Source organism: Budorcas taxicolor, chromosome 1 (assembly GCF_023091745.1).
Source record: "Budorcas taxicolor isolate Tak-1 chromosome 1, Takin1.1, whole genome shotgun sequence".
NCBI classification, from domain to species: Eukaryota; Metazoa; Chordata; class Mammalia; order Artiodactyla; family Bovidae; genus Budorcas; species Budorcas taxicolor.
The window spans coordinates 15480895-15501528 of record NC_068910.1 but is presented as its reverse complement, the minus strand read 5'-3'; the positions used below and the strand labels follow the sequence as shown (position 1 = coordinate 15501528).

At 38.1% G+C, this 20634-nt stretch overlaps 1 protein-coding gene across 1 annotated transcript in view; it reads left to right on the top strand.

Annotated features, from left to right (window-relative positions):
* Positions 1-20634, top strand: part of ERC2 (ELKS/RAB6-interacting/CAST family member 2) — an 859053-nt gene that overhangs the window by 414107 nt on the left and 424312 nt on the right. The window contains exon 7 of the mRNA XM_052641926.1: positions 16319-16456. Coding sequence (XP_052497886.1) covers positions 16319-16456 — 138 coding nt within the window. The remainder of the gene's footprint in view (positions 1-16318; positions 16457-20634) is intronic.

Sequence of the window (20634 nt, the reverse complement as noted above, 5' to 3'; positions counted from 1 at the left end):
ATACAGTTTCTTCTCTTCCTTACAGTTTAACTGTGACTGTCCTACCATTAGCATTATTATTTTTATGTTTAGTCACTAAGTTGCATCTGACTCTTTTGCTACCCCATGGACTAGCCTGCCAGGTTCCTCTGTCCATGAAATATTCCAGGCAAGAACACTAGAGTTGGTTGCCATTTCCTTCTCCAGGGGATCTTCCCAACCCAGGGACTGAACCTGTGTCTCCTACATCGGCAGCCAGGTTCTTTACCACTGAGTCACCTGAGAAGCTCCATTATTTTTATGAAACCTTATTAAAGATATCATGTTGGCTATTGGTTTAATATTTATAAGAGATTTCCTTCAAATTTAGTTGTTGTTTTAATCAGGTGTAGGTGTTAGATTTTTATCATCTATTGAGATAAGATTTTTTATTATATGGCCTAAATGTATGATTTGTTATTTCAAATATTTTCCTATTACTAAAATACTCTAGAATTTCTAGGATAAAATCTACCTGATCATATTAAAAAATTACTTGTTTCATTGAAAATAACTTGCTGATATTTCTGGGGGGGAATTCTGGCCTTTGATTTCTTATGGGGGTTTATATATATATATTTTTTAATTAATTTATTTTTTATTGAAAGATAATTGCTTTATAGAATTTTGTATTCTGTCAAACCTAAACATGAATCAGCCATAGGTATACATATATCCCCTCCCTTTTGAACCTCCTTCCCATCTCCCTCCCCATCCCACCCCTCTAGATTGATACAGAGCTCCTGTTTGAGTTTCCTAAGATATGCAGCAAGTTCCCATTGGCTATCTCTTTTACATATTGAAATGTAAGTTTCCATGTTACTCTTTCCATGCATCTCACCCTCTCCTCCCCTGTCCCCATGTCCATCAGTCTATTTTCTATGTCTGTTTCTCCATGTTGCCCTATAAATAAATTCTTCACTACCATTTTTCTGGATTCCTATGTATCTGTTAGAATACAGTATTTATTTATTTTTCTCTTTCTGACTCACTTCACTTTGTATAATAGGTTCTAGGTTCATCCACCTCATTAGAACTGACTCAAATATGTTCCCTTTTATGGCTGAGTAAATATACACAATATTCCATTGTGTGTATGTACCACAACTTCTTTATCTATTCATCTGTTGATGGACATCTAGGTTGCTTCCATGTTCTAGCTATTGTAAATAGTGCTGCAATGAACAATGGGATACATGTGTCTTTTTCAATTTTGGCTTCCTCAGGGTATATGCCTAGGAGTGGGATTGCTGGGTCATAGGCTGGTTTTATTCCTAGTTTTTTAAGGAATCTCCATACCATCTTCCATAGTGGCTGTATTAATTTACATTCCCACCAACAGTGCCAGAATACTCCCTTTTCTCCACACCTTCCAGCATTTATTGTTTGTAGGCTTTTTGATGATGGCCATTCTGACTGGTGTGAGGTGATATCTCATTGTAGTTTTGATTTGCATTTCTCTAATAATGAGAGGTGGCAAGAATACACAGAAGAACTGTACAAAAAAGATCTTCATGACCCGGATAATCACGATGATGTGATCACTCATCTAGAGCCAGACATCCTGGAATGTGAAGTCAAGTGGGCCTTAGAAAGCATCACTACGAACAAAGCTAGTGGAGGTGATAGAATGCCAGTTGAGCTATTTCAAATCCTGAAAGATGATGCTGTGAAAGTGCTGCACTCAATATGCCAACAAATTTGGAAAACTCAGCAGTGGCCACAGGACTGGAAAAGGTTAATTTTCATTCCAATCCCAAAGAAAGGCAATGCCAAAGAATGCTCAAAGTACTGCACAATTGCACTCATCTCACATGCTAGTAAAGTCATGCTCAAAATTCTCCAAGCCAGGCTCCAGCAATACGTGAACTGTGAACTCCCTGACGTTCAAGCTGGTTTTAGAAAAGGCAGAGGAACCAGAGATCAAATTGCCAACATTCGCTGGATCACCAAAAAACCAAGAGAGTTCCAGAAAAACATCTATTTCTGCTTTATTGACTATGCCAAAGCCTTTGACTGTGTGGATCACAATAAACTGTGGAAAATTCTGGAAGAGATGGGAATACCAGACCACCTAACCTGCCTCTTGAGAAATCTGTATGCGGGTCAGGAAGCAACAGTTAGAACTGGACATGGAACAACAGACTGGTTCCATATAGGAAAAGGAGTATGTCAAGATTATATATTGTCACCCTGCTTATTTAACTTCTATGCAGAGTACATCATGAGAAACGCTGGACTGGAAAAAAACACAAGCTGGAATCAAGATTGCCGGGAGAAATATCAATAATCTCAGCTATGTAGATGACACCACCCTTACGGCAGAAAGTGAAGAGGAACTAAAAAGCCTCTTGATGAAAGTGAAAGAGGAGAGTGAAAAACTTGGCTTAAAGCTCAACATTCAGAAAACGAAGATCATGGCATCTGGTCTCATCACTTCATGGGAAATAGATGGGGAAACAGTGGAAACAGTGTCAGTTCAGTTCAGTTCAGACTTTATTTTTTTGGGCTCCAAAATCACTGCAGATGGTGATTGCAGCCATGAAATGAAAAGACACTTACTCCTTGGAAGAAAAGTTATGACCAACCTAGACAGCATATTCAAAAGCAGAGACATTACTTTGCCGACTAAGGTCCGTCTAGTCAAGGCTATGGTTTTTCCTGTGATCATGTATGGATGTGAGAGTTGGACTGTGAAGAAAGCTGAGCGCCGAAGAATTGATGCTTTTGAGCTGTGGTGTTGGAGAAGACTCTTGAGAGTCCCTTGGACTGCAAGGAGATCCAGCCAGTCCATTGTAAAGGAGATCAGTCCTGGCTGTTCCTTGGAAGGAATGATGCTAAAGCCTCCAGTACTTTGGCCACCTCATGTGAAGAGTTGACTCATTGGAAAAGACTTTGATGCTGGGAGGGATTGGGGGCAGGAGGAGAAGGGGATGACAGAGGATGAGATGGCTGGATGGCATCACTGACCCGATGGACGTGAATCTGAGTGAACTCTGGGAGTTGGTGATGGACAGGGACGCCTGGTGTGCTGCGATTCGTGGGGTTGCAAAGAGTCGGACAAGACTGAGCGACTGAACTGAATAATGAGCGGTGTTGAGCATCTTTTCGTGTGTTTGTTAGCCATCTGTATGTCCTCTTGGAGAAATGTCTGTTTAGGTCTTTTTCCCACTTTTTGATTTGGTTGTTTATTTTTCTGGTATTGAGTTGTATGAGCTGCTTGTGTATTTTGGAAATAAATCCTGTGTCAATTGTTTCATTTGCTATTATTTTCTCCTATTCTGAGGGTTGTCTTTTCATCTTGCTTATAGTTTCCTTTGCTGTGCAAAAACTTTTAAGTTTAATCAGGTCCCATTTGTTTACTTTTGTTTTTATTTCTGTTACTCTAGGAGGTGGGTCATAGAGGATCTTGCTTTGATTTATGTTGAGTGCTCTATGTTTTCCTCTAAGATTTTTATAGTTTCTTGTCTTACATTTAGGTCTTTAACCCATTTTGAGTTTATCTTTGTGTATGGTGTTTGGAAGTGTTCTATTCTCATTCTTTTACCTGTAGCTGTCCAGTTTTCCCAGAACCATTTATTGAAGAGGCTGTCTTTGCCCCGTTGTATATTCTTGCCTCCTTTGTCAAAAATAAGGTACCCATAGGTGCATGGTTTTATTTCTGGGCTTTCTGTCTTGTTCCATTGGTCTATATTTCTGTTTTTGTGCCAGTATCATACTGTCTTGATGACTGTAGCTTTGTAGTATAACCTGAAGTCAGGAAGCTTCATTTCTCTAGCTCCATTCTTCTTTCTCAAGACTGCTTTGGCTATATGGGCTCTTTTGTGTTTCCATATTAATTGTAAAATTTTTTGTTCTCGTTCTGTGAAAAATGCCATTGCTAATTTGATAGGGAGCAGATTGAATCTGTAGATTGCATTTGGTAGAATAGTCATTTTCACAGTATTGATTCTTCCTACCCAGGAACATGGAATATCTCTCTATTTCTTTATGTCATCTTTGATTTCTTTCTTTAGTGTCTAATAATTTTCTCTATACAGTTCTTTTGTCTCCTTAGGTAAGTTTATTCCTAGATAGTTAATTCTTTTTGTTGCCATGGTGAATGGGATTGATTCCTAAATGCCTCTTTCTGATTTTTCATTGTTAGTATATAGAAATGCAAGTGATTTCTGTGTGTTTATATAGCACATTTTCTTTATCCATTTGTCTGTCAGTGGACATTTAGGTTGTTTCCCTGTCTTGGCTATTGCTACTATGAACATAGGGGTGCGTGTATTTTTTTGGATATTAGTTTTGTCCACCAGAAGAGGGATTGTGAATCATATAATTTTAATTTTAGTTTTCTGAGGAACCTCCATACGGTTTTCCAGCTTACCTTCCCACCAACAGACTAGAACTGCTGCTGCTGCTGCTAAGTCACTTCAGTTGTGTCCGACTCTGTGAGACCCCATAGACGGCAGCCCACCAGGCTCCCCCATCCCTGGGATTCTCCGGGCAAGAACACTGGAGTGGGTTGCCGTTTCCTCTTCCAATGCATGAAAGGAAAAGTGAAAGTGAAAGTGAGAGTAAAGGAAGCTCTTTAAAAAGAAAGGAAATGATAATAGAAGAAGGCCTAGAACTTCAGAAAAGAGGGAAGAACAGTGGAATGGAAAAAAAAATAGGACTGAGTATAGTAGACTGTCATCTCCTTTAAGTTTTTAGAATCTTATTTGGTTGAAACAAAAATCGTAACAATATCTATCATGGTGCTCAGTGTATATAGAGGAAAGAATGAGACAACTGTATATTAAAAATGGAGAAAGCAATTTCAGTATTCCACTTGAAGTGGTAAAACATTTATACAGATATACTGAATATATAACTTGTACTACATATGGCATTTTCTAAGAAAATATGCAAAAATGTACGCTCAAATATAATATAAATAACTGAAGATGAAATCCTAAAATAGTTCAAGTAACTCTTCAGGAAAGTGAAACAGAGGAATGAGAAACTGAGGCAATGAACAGAAAACAAATGTTAAGATAGCAGAAGTAAGTCCTAAGGTGTCAATAATTACGTAAATAGCCAAAATATACCAATTAAAATACAGAGATTGCCAAAGTGGATTAAGCAACAACAAAAAATATGACACAACTGTATACTGTCTATAAGAAATTCACTTCAAACACAATGAAATGGGTATATCATATTAATATATATATAATATATAATTCATAATATAATATCATATTAAGGTTAATTTTTTAAAAGTAACAATGGCTATTTTAATATCAGAAAAAGTAGATTTAAGAGCTAAGAAAATCACTAGGGACAACAGCTGACATATAATAATAAAAGAAGTAACCCACCAAATTGACAACAAATCTAAATGTGTATACACCAAATAAAAGAATTTCAAACCCAATGAAATAAAATCAGACAGAACTGAAAGGAGAAATAGACAAATTCACAATAATAGTTGAGGACTTCATCACCTCACTGTCAACAATTGATGGAACTAAATACAGACATTTAGACAAGATGTAGAACTGAACAACTCTATCAACTAACAAGAGCTATTTGACATATATAGTACACTCTACAACTGCAGACTATTCATTCTTTTTGAATATGCATGTAACCTTCACCAAGATAGACCATACTCAGAGTTGTAAAACAAACCTCAAGGTGTTTGAAAGGATTTAATTCATAAAGTATGCTCTATGACAATATTGGAGTAAAACTAGAATTCAGTAATAGAGAAGAGAATCTACAAATAATTCATAGTTTGCAGATGCTAAATAGATAGCAATCAATGATCCAAAAGTGAAGTCTCAGAGAAAAAATATACTTAAAACGGAATGAAAATAAAAGTAGAGTTTATAAGAATTTGTGGAATACAGCTAAAGCAGTGCTGAGAGGAAAATTTATACCACTAATATTTAAACCAGAAAACAGAAAAGGTAGCAAATGAATATTCCAAGTTCCTACCCCTGTAAGCCAGAGAAAGAAGAACAAAATAACCCCGAACAACTATAAGTAAGGAAATAATAAATATAGAGAAGAAGTAAATAAAATTGAAAATAGAAACTGAAGAGAAAATCAATAAAATTAAAGTTGTTTCTTTGGGAAATAAATTAATAAAATTGATAAAGATAAAAGAGAAAGGAACAAATCAACAAGATCAGAAATGAAACGAGACATCACTATGGATTCTGAAATCATTAAAAAGTTGAGAGGAAAGGTATAACTTCATACTCAAAAATTGGATAGCTTAGAGAAAATGGCCCAATTCCTCAAAAACTACAAACTACCAAACTCAACCATGATGAAATGAATAACATGAATAATCTTAAATCAATTGAATTTGTAACTTGAAAGCTCTTGAAAAAGAAATTTCCATACTCATAATAGTATGGAAATACTATTTCACTGGAGATTTTTACTGAATAGTTAAAAGAATTAACACTAATTTTACTTAATCTCTTGCTGAAAAGGGAGTTTTTTTCCAGCTAATTTATGAGGCCAGTATTACTTTGATACCCCAAACTGAAGAAGTAATTAAAAAAAGAAAAGAAAAAAGCAACTAAATCCCTCCAAAACAAAACTGAAGGCCACTGTCTCACAGGTGTGTTGTCTTGTATCCTGAGACTTTACTGAACAAACAAAAATTTATTACATTTCTGTATGCTAACTATGAATAATGTGGAAGCCAAAATTAAAAACAATACCTTTTTAATAACTCTAAAGAAAATGAAATACTTAAATACGAACTTACCAAAACATGTACAGGTTCTACATGCTGAAATAAAATGTTAATGAAAAAAATCAAAGAAGATTTAAACATATGAGATAGACACTGATTCATGGTTTAGAAGACTCAAAATAATAAAGATGTCAATTCTCCCAAAACTGAGCTTTAGGTTTAATGAAATTCCTATGAAGTTACCATCAAGGGTTTTTACTGACATAGACAAGCTTATTATAAAAATTTTATGGAGAAGCACAAGTGCTAGATTAAGTGAAACATTCTTTTCAAAGAGGAATAAGGTAGGAAATACCACTCTACTCCTGTTAACTCTTACAATATAACTATAGTAATCATGACAGTGTTGTATTATTGGAGACACAAGAGACAATACATTGATGGAACAGAATGGAGAACCCAGAAATATACCCTCACAGATACGCCTAAACTGATACTGTGTAGAGATATGAAAACATTGCAATGGAGGAAGGACAGCCTTAAAAAAAAAAATTGTGGAATCAGTTGCACATCCATAGACAATAAAAATAAACATCAAACTAAATCTCACAGTTTATACAAAATTTACTCAAAGTAGACCACAGACTTAAATGTAAAACATATAACTATAAATCTATGAGAAAAGCTATAGGATAAAATTGTAAGAACCTAGGGCTGGGTAGTAAGTTCATAGAATTGACTTAAAAGGCATGAACTATATAAAAAGAAAAGATGATAAAGTAGACTTTTTGTTATGTGAAAGGTCTTGCTAAGAGGATGAAAAGACAAGCTACAGAGTGGGAGAAAATAATTGTAGGCCATATATCTGACAAGGGATTTTCATCTAGAGTATATAAAGAACTCTCAAAAGTCAACAGTAGAATGAAAACCAATCCAATTAGAAAATGGGCAAAAGGCCTGAACAGACTTCTACTGAAGACTACAGGTAGCAAATAAGCAGATGAAAAGGTGTTTAAAATCATTAACTATTAGGCAATGCAGAATAAAACTGCAGCACATTATTGCTCTATCTTTATTAGAATTACTAAAATAAAAAATAATATCAACAGCAAAAGTTGGACAAAATGTGGAGAAACCAGATCATTCATACAGTTGCTGGTGGGACTGTGAAATGCTATAGCTACTCTGGAAAACAGTTTGTCTGTTTCTTATACAGCTAAACTAAAATTCTCATGTGACCCAGCAGTTGTACCCAGGCAGCATTTATCCCAGTGAAATGAAACCTTATGTTCATAGAAAAAACTAGTACATGAGTGTTCCTAGTTGCCTATTTGTAATAGCTAAAAACTGGAAACCACCCAATGTCCTTCGATAGGTGAATGGTTAAACAAACTGGTGTATCCTTACCATGAAATACTACTTCTCAATAAAAGGAATAAATTATTGGTAAACATAACAACTTGGCTGGATCCTCAGAGAATCATACTGAGTGGAAAAAGCCAATGTCAAAGGTTATGTACTTGATGACTATGCTTAGGTAACGTTTGTGAAACGACAAAATTATGGAAATGGGGAATAGATTTGTGATTGCCAGGTGTTAGGGATAAGGACAAATGCAAGAGGTAAGTAATTGCAATTATAAACATGCAATCTTTGTGGTATTAGAATCTTTCTGTCACTTGACTTTGGTGGTGATCATGACAAAATTGCAGAGAACTAAGCACAAACACACACGAGTGAGCACACATAAAACTGGTGACATCTGAAGTGGATTATATTAATGTCAGTTTCCTGGTTGTAATATTGTACTATAGTTACTGTGGTAGATGTTACACTTAGAGAGAGCTGGACAAAGAATGTAAGGGATCTCTTCATATTATTTTTTATAACTTCATGGAAACCTCAATCATCTTATTATTAAATGTCAAAAAAAAAAAGGCATTTAGGCATTTAGAATAGTGCCTGACCAGCACCATCATCAATATATATATTTTTATTACTATCATCATCATGACATTGCTTCTTGTTGTTCAGTTGCTAAGCCATGTCTGACTCTGAGACCCTGTGGACTGCAGCACGCCAGGCTCCCTTGTCCTTCACTATCTCCTGGAGTTTGCTCAGATTCATGTCCATTGAGTTGATGATGCTATATAACCATCCCATCCTTTGCTTCCCCCTTCTCCTCCTGCCCTCAATCTTTCTCAGCATCAGGTTCTTTTCCAATGAGTCAGCTTTTTGCATCAGGTGACCAAAGCATTGAAGCTTCAGCATCAGTCCTTCCAATGGATATTCAGGCTTACTTTCCTTTAGGATGGACTGGTTTGATCTCCTCACTATCCACAGGACTCTCAAGAGTCTTCTCCAGCACCCCAGTTTGAAAGCATCAATTCTTCGGCATTCAGTGTTGTTTATGGTCCAACTCTCACATCTGTACATGATTACTAGAGAACCTGTAGTTTTGACTATATGGACCTTTGTTGCCAAAGTGATGTCTCTGCTTTTTAATATGCTGTCTAGGTTGGTCATTACTTTGACAACAAAGGTCCTTCTAGTCACGGCTGGGTTTTTCCAGTAGTCATGTATGGACTACGAAGAAAGCTGAGCACTGAAGAATTGATGCTTTTGAACTCTGGTGTTGGAGAAGACTCTTGAGAGTCCCTTGGACTGCAAGGAGATCCAACCAGTCCATTCTGAAGGAGATTAGCCCTGGGATTTCTTTGGAGGGAATGATGCTGAAGCTAAACTCCAGTACTTTGGCCACCTCATGCAAAGAGTTGACTCGTTGGAAAAGACTTTGATGCTGGGAGGGATTGGGGGCAGGAGGAGAAGGGGACGACAGAGGATGAGATGGCTGAATGGCATCACTGACTCGATGGATGTGAGTCTGAGTGAACTCCGGGAGTTGGTGATGGACAGGGAGGCCTGGCGAGCTGTGATTCATGGGGTCACAAAGAGTCGGACACGACTGAGCGACTGAACTGAGGTTGATCATAGCTTTTCTTCCAAGGAGCAAGCATCCTTTAATTTCATGGGTTCAGTGATTCTGGAGCCCAACAAAATAAAATCTGTCACTGCTTCTACTTTTTTCCCCTCTGTTTGCCATGAAGTGATGGCATTGGATGCCAGGATCTTAGTTTTTTAAATGTTGACTTTCAAGCAAGTTTTATCACTCTCCTCTTTCACTCTTAAGAGATTCTTAGTTTCTCTTCACTTTCTGCCTTTAGAGTGGTGTCATCTTCATATCTGAAGCTGTTAATATTTCTCCTGTCAATCTTGATTCTAGCTTGTGATTCATCTAGCCTGGCATTTCTTATGATGTACTCTGCATGTAGGTTAAAATAAGCAGGATGACAGTATAGTCGTATTTCTTTTCTAATTTTAAACCAGTCCATTGTTCCATTTTCTGGTTCTAACTGTTGTTTCTTGACCTGCATACAGGTTTCCCTGGAGACAGGTAAGGTGGTCTGGTATTCCCATCTCTTTAACACTTTTCCACCGTTTGTTGTGATCCACACAGTCAGAGGCTTTAGCATATTCAGAGAAGCAGACATAAATATTTTTTTTCTGAAATTAACTTGCTTTCTCCATAATCCAACGAATGCTGGCAGTTTGATCTCTGGTTCTTCTGCCTCTTCTAAACCCAGCTTGTATATCTGGAATTTCTTGGTTCAAGTACCATTGAATTCTCGCTTGAAGGATGTTAAGCATAGCCTCACTAGCATGTGAAATGAGTGCAATTATACTGTAGTTTGAAGATTCTTTGGCTTTGCTTTGGGATGAAAACTGACATTTTCCCGCCTGTGGCCACTACTGAGTTTTCTGAATTTCCTGTCATACTGAGTGCAGCACTTTAGCTCAGCTAGAATTCCATAACATCCACTAAGTTTGTTCCTATTGATGCTTCCTAAGGCCCACTTGACTTCACACTCCAGGATATAGATGAGTGACCACACCATCATGGTTATCTGAGTCATTAAGAACTTTTTTGTATAATTCTTCTGTGTATTCTTGCCATCTGTTCTTAATCTCTTCTGCTTCTGTTAGGTCCTTTCTGTTTCTGTCCTTGGTCATGTGCATCTTTGCGTGAAATCTCCCTTGATATTGCCAGTTTTCTTGAAGAGATTTCTAGTCTTTCCCATTCTGTTGTTTTCCTCTATATCTTTACATTGTTCACTTAAGAAGGCTTTCTTATCTCCTTGCTATTCTTTGGAACTCTGCATTAGGATGGGTATATCTTTCCTTTTCCCCTTTGCCTTTCAATTCTCTTCTCTTCTCAGAAATTTGTAAAACCTTGTTAGACAACCACTTTGCCTTCTTGCATTTCTTTTTCTCTGGGATGATTTTAGTCACTGCCTCCTGTAAAAGTTAGAACCTCCATCCATAGCTCTTCAGGCATTCTACCAGATCTAATCCCTTGAGTCTATTCATCACTCCGCTGTATAATTATAAAGTATTTGATTTAGGTTATACCAGAAAGGTCTAGTGGTTTTCCCTACGCTTTTCAATTTAAGCCTGAGTTTTGCAATGTTGAACTTATGACTTGAGCCACAGTCAGCTCCTGGTTTTGTTTTTCCTGACTGTATAGAGCTTCTCCATCTTTGGTTGCAAAGGACATAATCAGTTCAGTCAGTTCAATAGCTCAATCCTGTCCGACTCTTTGTGACCCCACGGACTGCAGCACACCAGGCCTCCTTGTCCATCACCAACTCTTGGACTGAGCGACTGAACTGAACTGAACTGAAATGAAAGACTAGAAAAATGATAGAGAAAATCAATGAAATCAAAATTTGGTTCTTTGAAAAGCTCAACAAAATTGACAAAACTTTAACTAGGTGGATTAAGGAAAAGAAAAAGAAAAATTTAATTACTAAGATGAGAAAGTGGAGATATTCCCACCAATTCTGCAGAAACATAAAGGATTATAAGGGTTTATAAGTAAGTACTATAAACAGTTGTATGCTAACAAATTGATCACCTAGTGAAATGATGGACCTGATGGCTTCACTGGTGAAGCTAGATTGTGCTATGAGTCTCAGTTTCTGGTATTCTGCAGCTGGGGCAACAGGGTCTGCACCACGCCAGTTGCATCAAAACTCTGGGCTCTGTTCTGGATTATTTTCTCCAACCCTGGTTCTCCTGTATTCCTGGCAGTTTGTTTATGCTTAAACCAGCCTGAGATGTTCCTATTGGTTGAGCTAAAAGGTTTGACTGATACCTTAGATGTGGATAACAGAAATTATAGTGATATGTGATATGGAGAAAAGAAAATGTTTTTTAGTAACTAATTTCACAACTCTATAAAGAAACAGCCAAAAAAAAAAAAAAAATCCCTTTGTGGAGTATCTGAAAGCATAAAGATTCTTCAGCATATTTAAGGTACTCTGACTATATATAGAGCTTCTTCATGCTTTTAATTTCTTCTTTGTAGGATCTAAGAGCTGAAGGGACTCAGCTATCACCTGGTCTGGTCTATTGCTTTCACATAAGACATTCTCTTTAGGCTTCCTTCCTTCCTTCTTTTATTCATTCAGTAAGCAATACACGGTATTGCCAACACAGTTGGGTACTATGTCCAGAAATACAGAGTGAGACAGAATGACAGAATTCTTAACGGAACTCACAGCCACATTGCAAAGAGACAAGTAAAGAGGCAATTTGAAAAGTGTGTGAAAAGCAGGGGACTTAGTCTGGGCCAGAGTGGGTGTTATGTAAAGAAGGCTTCCTGGAGGAGTTAAAGAATACGTTGATAGCTAAATGTTTCAGTAGAACTTGGTTAAAAAAAAATAGGATGAGAAGAATCTCCCAAGCAGAAGCAATAAAGGCAAAGATGGAGAGGCTATGAAGAAGCCTGGTGCTGGGAGGTCGTGGGAGAAGTTAGGCAAGGCTGGGGGATGGTGGAAGACCAGTGAGTCTTCCCATGAGGGGCCTAGTCTATGATGTCAGACAGTTTGGGCTTTATCTGGAGGCAATGAGGGAACAGTTGAAGAGTTCTGAGGAAAAAAGTCATTCAGTGAGATCTGCATTGTAGGAAGGTGACGTGCTGAAATTTAGAGACCAAATGGGAGGGGGAGCAAATGTGGAGTCAAGAAGGATGCTGCTGTTCAGTCAGTGACATCTCCCGCTGGGGACCACATTTGTGTGAAAACTCACCAAAAAACTCCCTCTGGGCACTGACCCTCCATGAACTTGGCAGACCTGAGGTTTCAGTAGTCAGCTTGAAGCCATTACAATTAGGGATGCCCAGTGACGCCCCTGGGCCTGAGCTCTCCCTGACCCATACCTCCTTTCCAGTGGTCTGCTCTGGGAGGTACAGGTACCACTGCAGCAAGGCTGTCTCCTTCTGAGTTGTCCAGCTCTGATGAAAAGGTGGCTTAATTCAAAGGCAAGGACAGCCCTGTGCTCAGGTCCATCTCTTATTTTATCAAGTCACAGTGACCAATGAGTTGACTATGTTGCTTAGGTGGATTCCATTTTTTGCAGATGTGTAATTTCTCACAAAATCCTCACTTTCCATCCCCAGACCTCCCCATCCTAATCCTGGTTTTCAATTTGCTTATTTTCCACTGCCTGCTATTTGAACCTATATAACCTCACCCTTTGAAAAAAAATTTATGCCTTTTTTTGGTAAATGTTTGTTGTTAATGATTTATGAACATTAGAAAGCTGCAAAATATTTTTTTGAAAGATACAGAATTTTACATTTATCCCCAGTTTCCTAATTTTAAGAATTGAGTCCTCCTTTCTTAGAATAACAAAGAAATAAAGAGTTGGACATGACTTAGCGACTGAACACTAAAAACAAAAATTTCCTCCTACAATGAGTCCTTTTATAATAAAAAGTACAAACTTATTGCTCAAAACATATTCAAAGAATCATTCTGATATTTTGTAGTTGATCTTAAATATATTTTATTCTGTTATATTCAAGAAAACCAAGCTGACAGATGTAGGAAAGTATAAAGAAGAATTGCAAAATCAAATATACCAAATAATATTTTAATGAATTACATATATATATTTCTATATTGAATTTTTCCTTTTTACATACAAACGTAATATGATTTTACATTCTACTCTTTTTCCTCTTCAATCATTTTCTGCTTAGTTACCAATAGCATGCAAATATGGTTTTAAATACTAGCATAATAGTTAAAATTTTTATATATAAATATAAAGTGAAAATGACCCATAAACTCTCCATCCAGATAATGTTGATCGGCATTAAAAATGAATAAAACCTACATGGTTAGAAAGTTCAAGCAAAACACTATAGAAACGTAAGAAAACAAGAAACAAAAGCTCACTTCCACGTTTTTGCACACTAAACCCTTTCCTTAAAGTTAAACACAGTTAAAATTTCATTTTTTTTCCAGAAAAAAAAATGTACTTTACAGTAGCGTTTATGTATCTATTTGTAGTTTTATTTCTTATATACACTATAGGCTACATTCCCCACCCTAGTCTGTGCTTTATCTTTATTAAGAATCATTATTGGCGATCTTTGTGCAACATTTTTAAAGTGGTGTATCCCTCGCTCTGTGAATGTCTCCAGTTCCAGATCTGTTTTTCAGTCTTGTCTGTGAAATAACTGGCTCTTCTGGGGAGATCTTAGATGTGAGATCCATAGCTGTGTCGCTCCTGTGTCTCCAGGTCTCACCCACCCACATTTCTCCAGCTCCTATCTCCTACCTGCATACTCCTCGGACCACTGACCCTCATATCCTTAATCTCCCCAGTAACTGAGAAGGCCCCAGAGAGTCTCACACAGGCATACAGCAGTCTTCTTTAGCCTCTATTTGCAACACCCGAAGCCCTTTGAAATCAGCAGTGCTGTTGCCCCAAGGCTGATGCCCTGAGAGAAAGTCTGTCCTTTATCCAGGGCACTGTCTCCCACTGTCTTCCAGACTGGAGAACTTAATCCGTTTGCTTGGAGCTGCCATAGATTTGCACGCATATGCAGACACAGATGTGAATATGAGTGTACTCAAAATAATAACACAGTTTCTCACAAGAGTTAGTCCTCTCAGCTGCCGACTTCTATAAAGCAACTGTCATTCTGACATGTAACCACCCATGTTTTTGCTCCCTCATCTATTTGCTTATGGTGTCCTGTAATCACATGAACACTTGTCTGGAATGGAGGGAACCTTTGTTTTGACGGCAGATGATTATACCTTTTGAGTTCCTGTGTTTTCCATGGAGGGACAGCAAATTCTCACAGTACTAGCTAAATAGGAACACAGTGCACTTTGATGAAGTAAAAGGTTAGTTATTTCTCTAAACCAGGATGTTTGTCTCAAGGCAGAAAAACATTAAAAAAAAAAAAGTACATTGACAAAAAGGGGAAGAAGAATGAGGAGAAAGGGAATGAATAAAAAAAGGAGGGAGCAAAGAAAAGTGGGAAGAGTAGAAGGAGGAAAAATCCATCTCCATTAGCCCACATCCATTTTAGCCATTTGAAAAGTATTCACACCTCTCCTCAGCTTGAGGGTCAGCAGGGTCATTATCTTTGCATCCAGAGCTTTTATGATGCTGCTGTTGCCACCACCTTCACGGTCACTCTGCCTCCTCCTCATTATTGCTTCTACTCTGGTCATTATTTGTGTTGCCATTCCAGATTCATGCTTCATGAATCAAGTAATCCCAAAATTTGTTTGAGTTGCACATTGTGAAACATGCATTTGGAATGATTCCTGAGAAAGCCTGTGTGCAGAATACAAATATTTTGAATGGACTTATCTTAGAGTTGTACTGCTTTTTTTCCTTGTCATTTTAAAACCCTTAATATGAATAAATTGTTTGTACAGTGGGACTTTTTTTTTAATCCTTAGATAAGAAATACATGGTTTGAAAGCAGAGAATAAAAACATGAATGATAATGTATGCAATGCCCAAGAGAAAGTCCTTGCTGTTGCTCCTGGGCAGGCGTTATAATCGGCTATTTGGTGTGTTTATTTCAGGCTGCAGATAGTGGATAAAAGTGGCTGGTTGGTTGCCAGCACATGACTTACTTGCCAAATGGAGTGTTTAGTACTTGTTACATTTGATTTATATCACAAGTTCTTCCCATTAACAGTCTACTGGTGATAACCTACTTGGCTTTTCATGTGGTTACTTTGAAACAGCCACTTGACAGCATTTGGCATATCACACAAAGTCCAATGCTGAATAAAGGAGTGAGTGAATGACTACATAGGTTCTGCCATATACTGATAGGGTGCTCGGTGCTCACCCAGTATGTGTCTGTTCGTTGAATGAATTCTGCATATATGTTTCTCAGATTCACTGCACCAAGATTAGGTTTATAGACTCAAGACTTAAAGGGCTAGTAAAAGGGATAGAAATAGAAATAATAGTGCTTATGTGTCTGAAGGGCTTGCATTTGCATGGAGGGAAATATTCTGCTCATCTCTATTGCTGTTTAAACACAAAGTTGAATTACATGGCAGAAAGATGGTCTCGTCAAAATGGCCTTGATTCTAAATAAAAGTGTAACCTCCTAATAGCAACAAATTCCATAATCTTGGGTCTTTTTTTGTTTTTTCCCCCATAGGTCCACTGTACTGGATATGTAATAAATTGTGTATTAAATATGGTGATTTTTACTTTCAGATTGAAAACTTACAAGAACAGCTTAGGGATAAAGACAAGCAGTTGACCAATCTGAAAGACAGAGTGAAGTCCTTGCAGACTGATTCCAGTAACACAGACACTGCACTGGCGACGCTCGAGGAGGCTTTGTCAGAGAAGGTGAGCTTGGACTAAACATTAGCTGTGGTATGGTTTAGGGAAATGTGGTTGGGAGGAAATGGTCCAAATGCATTTCAACGTGCTTGTTTTTCTCCATGTACTCACACCAACCTAGTACCAGCTGGGCCTTCCCTTCCCATGCAATCTTCAGCAGTAGACTCAGTATGCTGAAGCCAGTGGCATCTTTTTGAAATACATACTTGATCACTTCACCCTTGGCCTTGCTTAAAAACCTCCACTACCTTGCCATTGTTTTTAGGATGATGGAAACTGAAATCTTTAACCCTTAGGTCCATTTTGTTTTTAGGATGATGGAAACTGAGATCTCTAACCCCTTAGGGTCCATCCCGTCATGTTCTCTGGCTCTCACCTGACTAGTCACTTCTCTGCCTGCCTCCTTTACCTTCCTCCCTCCCTCCGTCCCTTCCATTCATCTTTCCTTCCTCCTTTTCCAGCCTTATCCCCGTCTCTCTTCTCTCATACTTTGTGCCCTAGCCATGCTGGCCTTCTGGATTCTGAAGTGCACCATTGTTTCCTTCTGCCTCAGACTCTTTGCACACGTTATTGTTGAGCCCAGAATGTTCTTTACTCCCTGCAGATTTAATTCCTCTTCTTCTGGGAGCTGAGAAGCTGTACTGCACAGAGTCAAGATTGTGGATATTGGAGCCAGACTCGTAGGTTTCACATATTAGGTCTGACAGTTAATACTTTGGATAAGTTACTTAACCTCTCGCTTTCTCAGTTTCTTCATTTGTAAAAGAGGATAAAAATACTGCCTACTTTAGTGGATTACGTTGGGGAGAAAATGCATTAATATATGGAAAGTGTTTAGGATAATAGGTATATATTAAGTTATAACTGTTATTATTATTATCAATCATTTCCTTGGGGAAGCCTCCTAGGTAAAATCCTCTATTATGTTTTCATGAATACCATGAATTTCCCAGAGCTCTTGTGACAATCTTAATTGTTCATTTTTCGGTTTTAATGTGATTAATTGGTTTTCTCTGCTAGACTCCAAGCCCAAGCATGCCTGTATATGTATGTTACTTGTATGTGTTGGCTCACCTTCCCCCAGCGCCTAGTGCACTATCTTCGGGTGTTGATGGAGTGAGCCACCACCGTATGACAGGCACTTCCGTGGGCACCAGGGATCCAGCAGAGAAAAGAAGTGGTGAAAATCTTGGCTCTCATGGAGGATTCTAATGGGACTGAAGAGACATAGAAAATAAATAAGTAAAACACGCAGACTTCAGAGGGTAATACTTTCTATAGAAGAAAGCAAGGAGAGGGTTCAGGGAATGCTGGGGTGGAATGACCAGGTCAGGTCTTACTAAGAAGGGTGCATATAAGGAAAGACCTGAGGAAAGTGAGGGATGAGCCATGAGCACTTCTGGAGGGAGAATGTACTGGAGGGAATCAAGAGCAGGGGGGAGCGGTGGGTGGAGAGGGAGTATTCCTTGAAGGGCCTTGTGAGAAAGGATGAAAAACTTTGACTTTCACTCTGAAGCGGGTAGGAAGCCATTTGGAAGTCTTAGTTCTGACTGATGTTTAAAAGGATTACTTTGACCAAAAGAATGAAGAAAATCTATTAGGCAAATAGGTCATTCTGATGTTTACTGATTCCTAAAATGATTTATAGTCCATTTCATTCTACCCAAGTTAGTTCATTCATTCTCTGGGCATTTTTGTACTCCTGCCCACAGAGGGTGTGTAGTGTGCTGGGCTGGGCACCAGTAGGCCTTGGAGTTGAATTTGCATGTTATATCCCCCATCACTTCCTAGGTGTTAAAGAATCAGTATCCGAGAGCAGATGAGGTAAATTTGGCAAGGATTCTGAAGAAAGATATCTTGTTTTTGGTTGGACGTATCATGAATCAGTGCAATCTTTAAGTAGGTTCATGTTATTGACATAATTATTTTCAAACTCTGAAGCAAAGAAATCTTAAGTTTTGAACTGTGTAAGTAGACCCCATTATGCTGTTTTTCTGTGTCTTTCTCATCATTTCTTGTTCTGTAGCACTTTGTAGGATTTCCCACAAATGCAAGAGGTAATGGGGTCTTTTTGTTGTTTGTTTTGTTTTGGATTTCACACTGTAATAACAGCATTGTTTCCTACTATTTTCCCTGTTATCATAAACCTTGAGGTAATGAGGTCTAGTGGATAGTGGCCTAGGAGCCAGTCTCAGCTCTGCCACTAACTGGGTGACCTTGACAAATAAACTCTCACTCCCTGGGCCTCAAATTGCCCATTTGTAGTATGGGGGAATTAGATTAAATAGCCCACTGATTCCAGAAGTCGGTGAATCTTAAAAAAGTTTTATCTGACGTCTATATCAGAATTACCAGGAGATGTCTGTCAAAAGTATAATTATTAGGCCCCATGTATACCTCCTGAATCGGAGCCTCGAGTAGAGTCGAGAAGTCTGCACTTCATCACACTCTCTAGGTGACTGTGATGTACACTCTAGTCTAAGAATCACTGCTCTATGCTAAAAATATAGAACGTAAAAAAGCAGCCAGATTTCAATGGCTATATAGTCTTAATGTTGCTAATAAAATTGTAAGATTACAACTTTAATTTATAAAAGGTGAGATTTTATTTGGAAAAATAAGATGATTTTTGAGGGAAAAAAATTTTTTTTACAATTTTTAAGAATTTAGTATCAAAACTTTCTAGTAGTAATTTTGTTTATAAAATTTGAGTGGAAGAACGTTGTTTCAAAAACTATGAATGATTAGGTATCCCTTCTGCAGTCTTTCAGTGACATTGTCAGTCCATTTGTACCCTTGATTTCTTTCTCCAAATATACAGAAATAAACTTACACCATATTCTTTTCCATATCATGTATTCTTGGCAGGATTTTACCCTTTTTCTCCCTGCTGAGATTTGATTTATTCTAGTTTAAGTCCCCAAACAATTCTTGAATCTGAAACTACTCCTTTTACTTAAACGCACTTCCTCTGAGATTTAAGGGAGGCCAAGGAAGGAAATCTGGGGGTCTATGGGAGTCTGGCCCTCTCGAACTGTCTCCACTACTTGATAATTGCATCACATGGGGCAAATCTGTTCTCCTCTCAGTACCTTATCTTCAAAACGTACATTTAAACTAGCCGACCTGTGAACTCCACTATCTTTTGGAATTACCTTGACAATAATTATGCAGTTTGCCGATCCACAGTCTCAGGCATGTAAAATCTGTACTGAACTGTACATGAGGAGTTGAGAACTTAGATGCCATGTAGGGTCAGGCAGGGAGCAAAAATGAGGGAAGTGGATTTGGTGTTAAGCAGTTGGGACTGCTGGTGACTATGACAAGCTGGAGCATCGTTGACTTACCTCAAAATGTTCAAGTTCAGATTTTAAAATATGATGCTCAAGTTGAACAAAATAGCTCTATGGGGCAGCTTTGGTCAGTGAGCTGTTGGTTTCCAAACCCTATACACATCCTACTTTTAGCCTTTTACCTGATAAAGAATAAATGCAAACACAGAGGGAATTTTCAAAAGGTGCCCAAAATCAGAACATCGTGTATTTGAAAAACAGACAAGACAACTTGATAGGAATTGGCAAATTTCCTTGTCAGGGGATAAAGAATAGTAGATTTATTTTTAAGTGTTTATATTCTAGTGGATATCAAACTTCTATATGTATCCAAAATAATCTTGTCATCTAGAGCAGGGGTCCCCAACCTCTGGGATCTAATGCCTGATGATCTGAGGTGAAGCTGATATAATAATAATAGAAATAAAGTGCACAGTAAATGTAATGAGCTAGAATCATCCTGAAACCATCGCCCCTACCCCCGCCTCAGTACGTGGAAAAATTCTCAAAAATGTTGGGGACCACTAATCAAGAAAACTTCTTAAAATATAGTTCCCTGGGTCCCATATCCTAGTGATTCTGATTCTTTGCTCTGCTGTGGGGCCCAGGAATCTTTGATTTAACAAGGATGACCAATGATTCTGATGCAGATGTTTGGAAGGCCATACTTTGAGAAACAGTAACTCCATGCTCTTTCATTTTAAAGATGGGAATTGGGTTCAGTGAGGTGAAATGACATGCCCAGAAATGAAAACTTGGGACCTGTGCAGCACTGTTCTATTCTGGTCCAGTGTCTATTCTGGGCCCTGGGTAGACGTCATTAATCAACTGTGACACCAGTGAAGTTCTCAG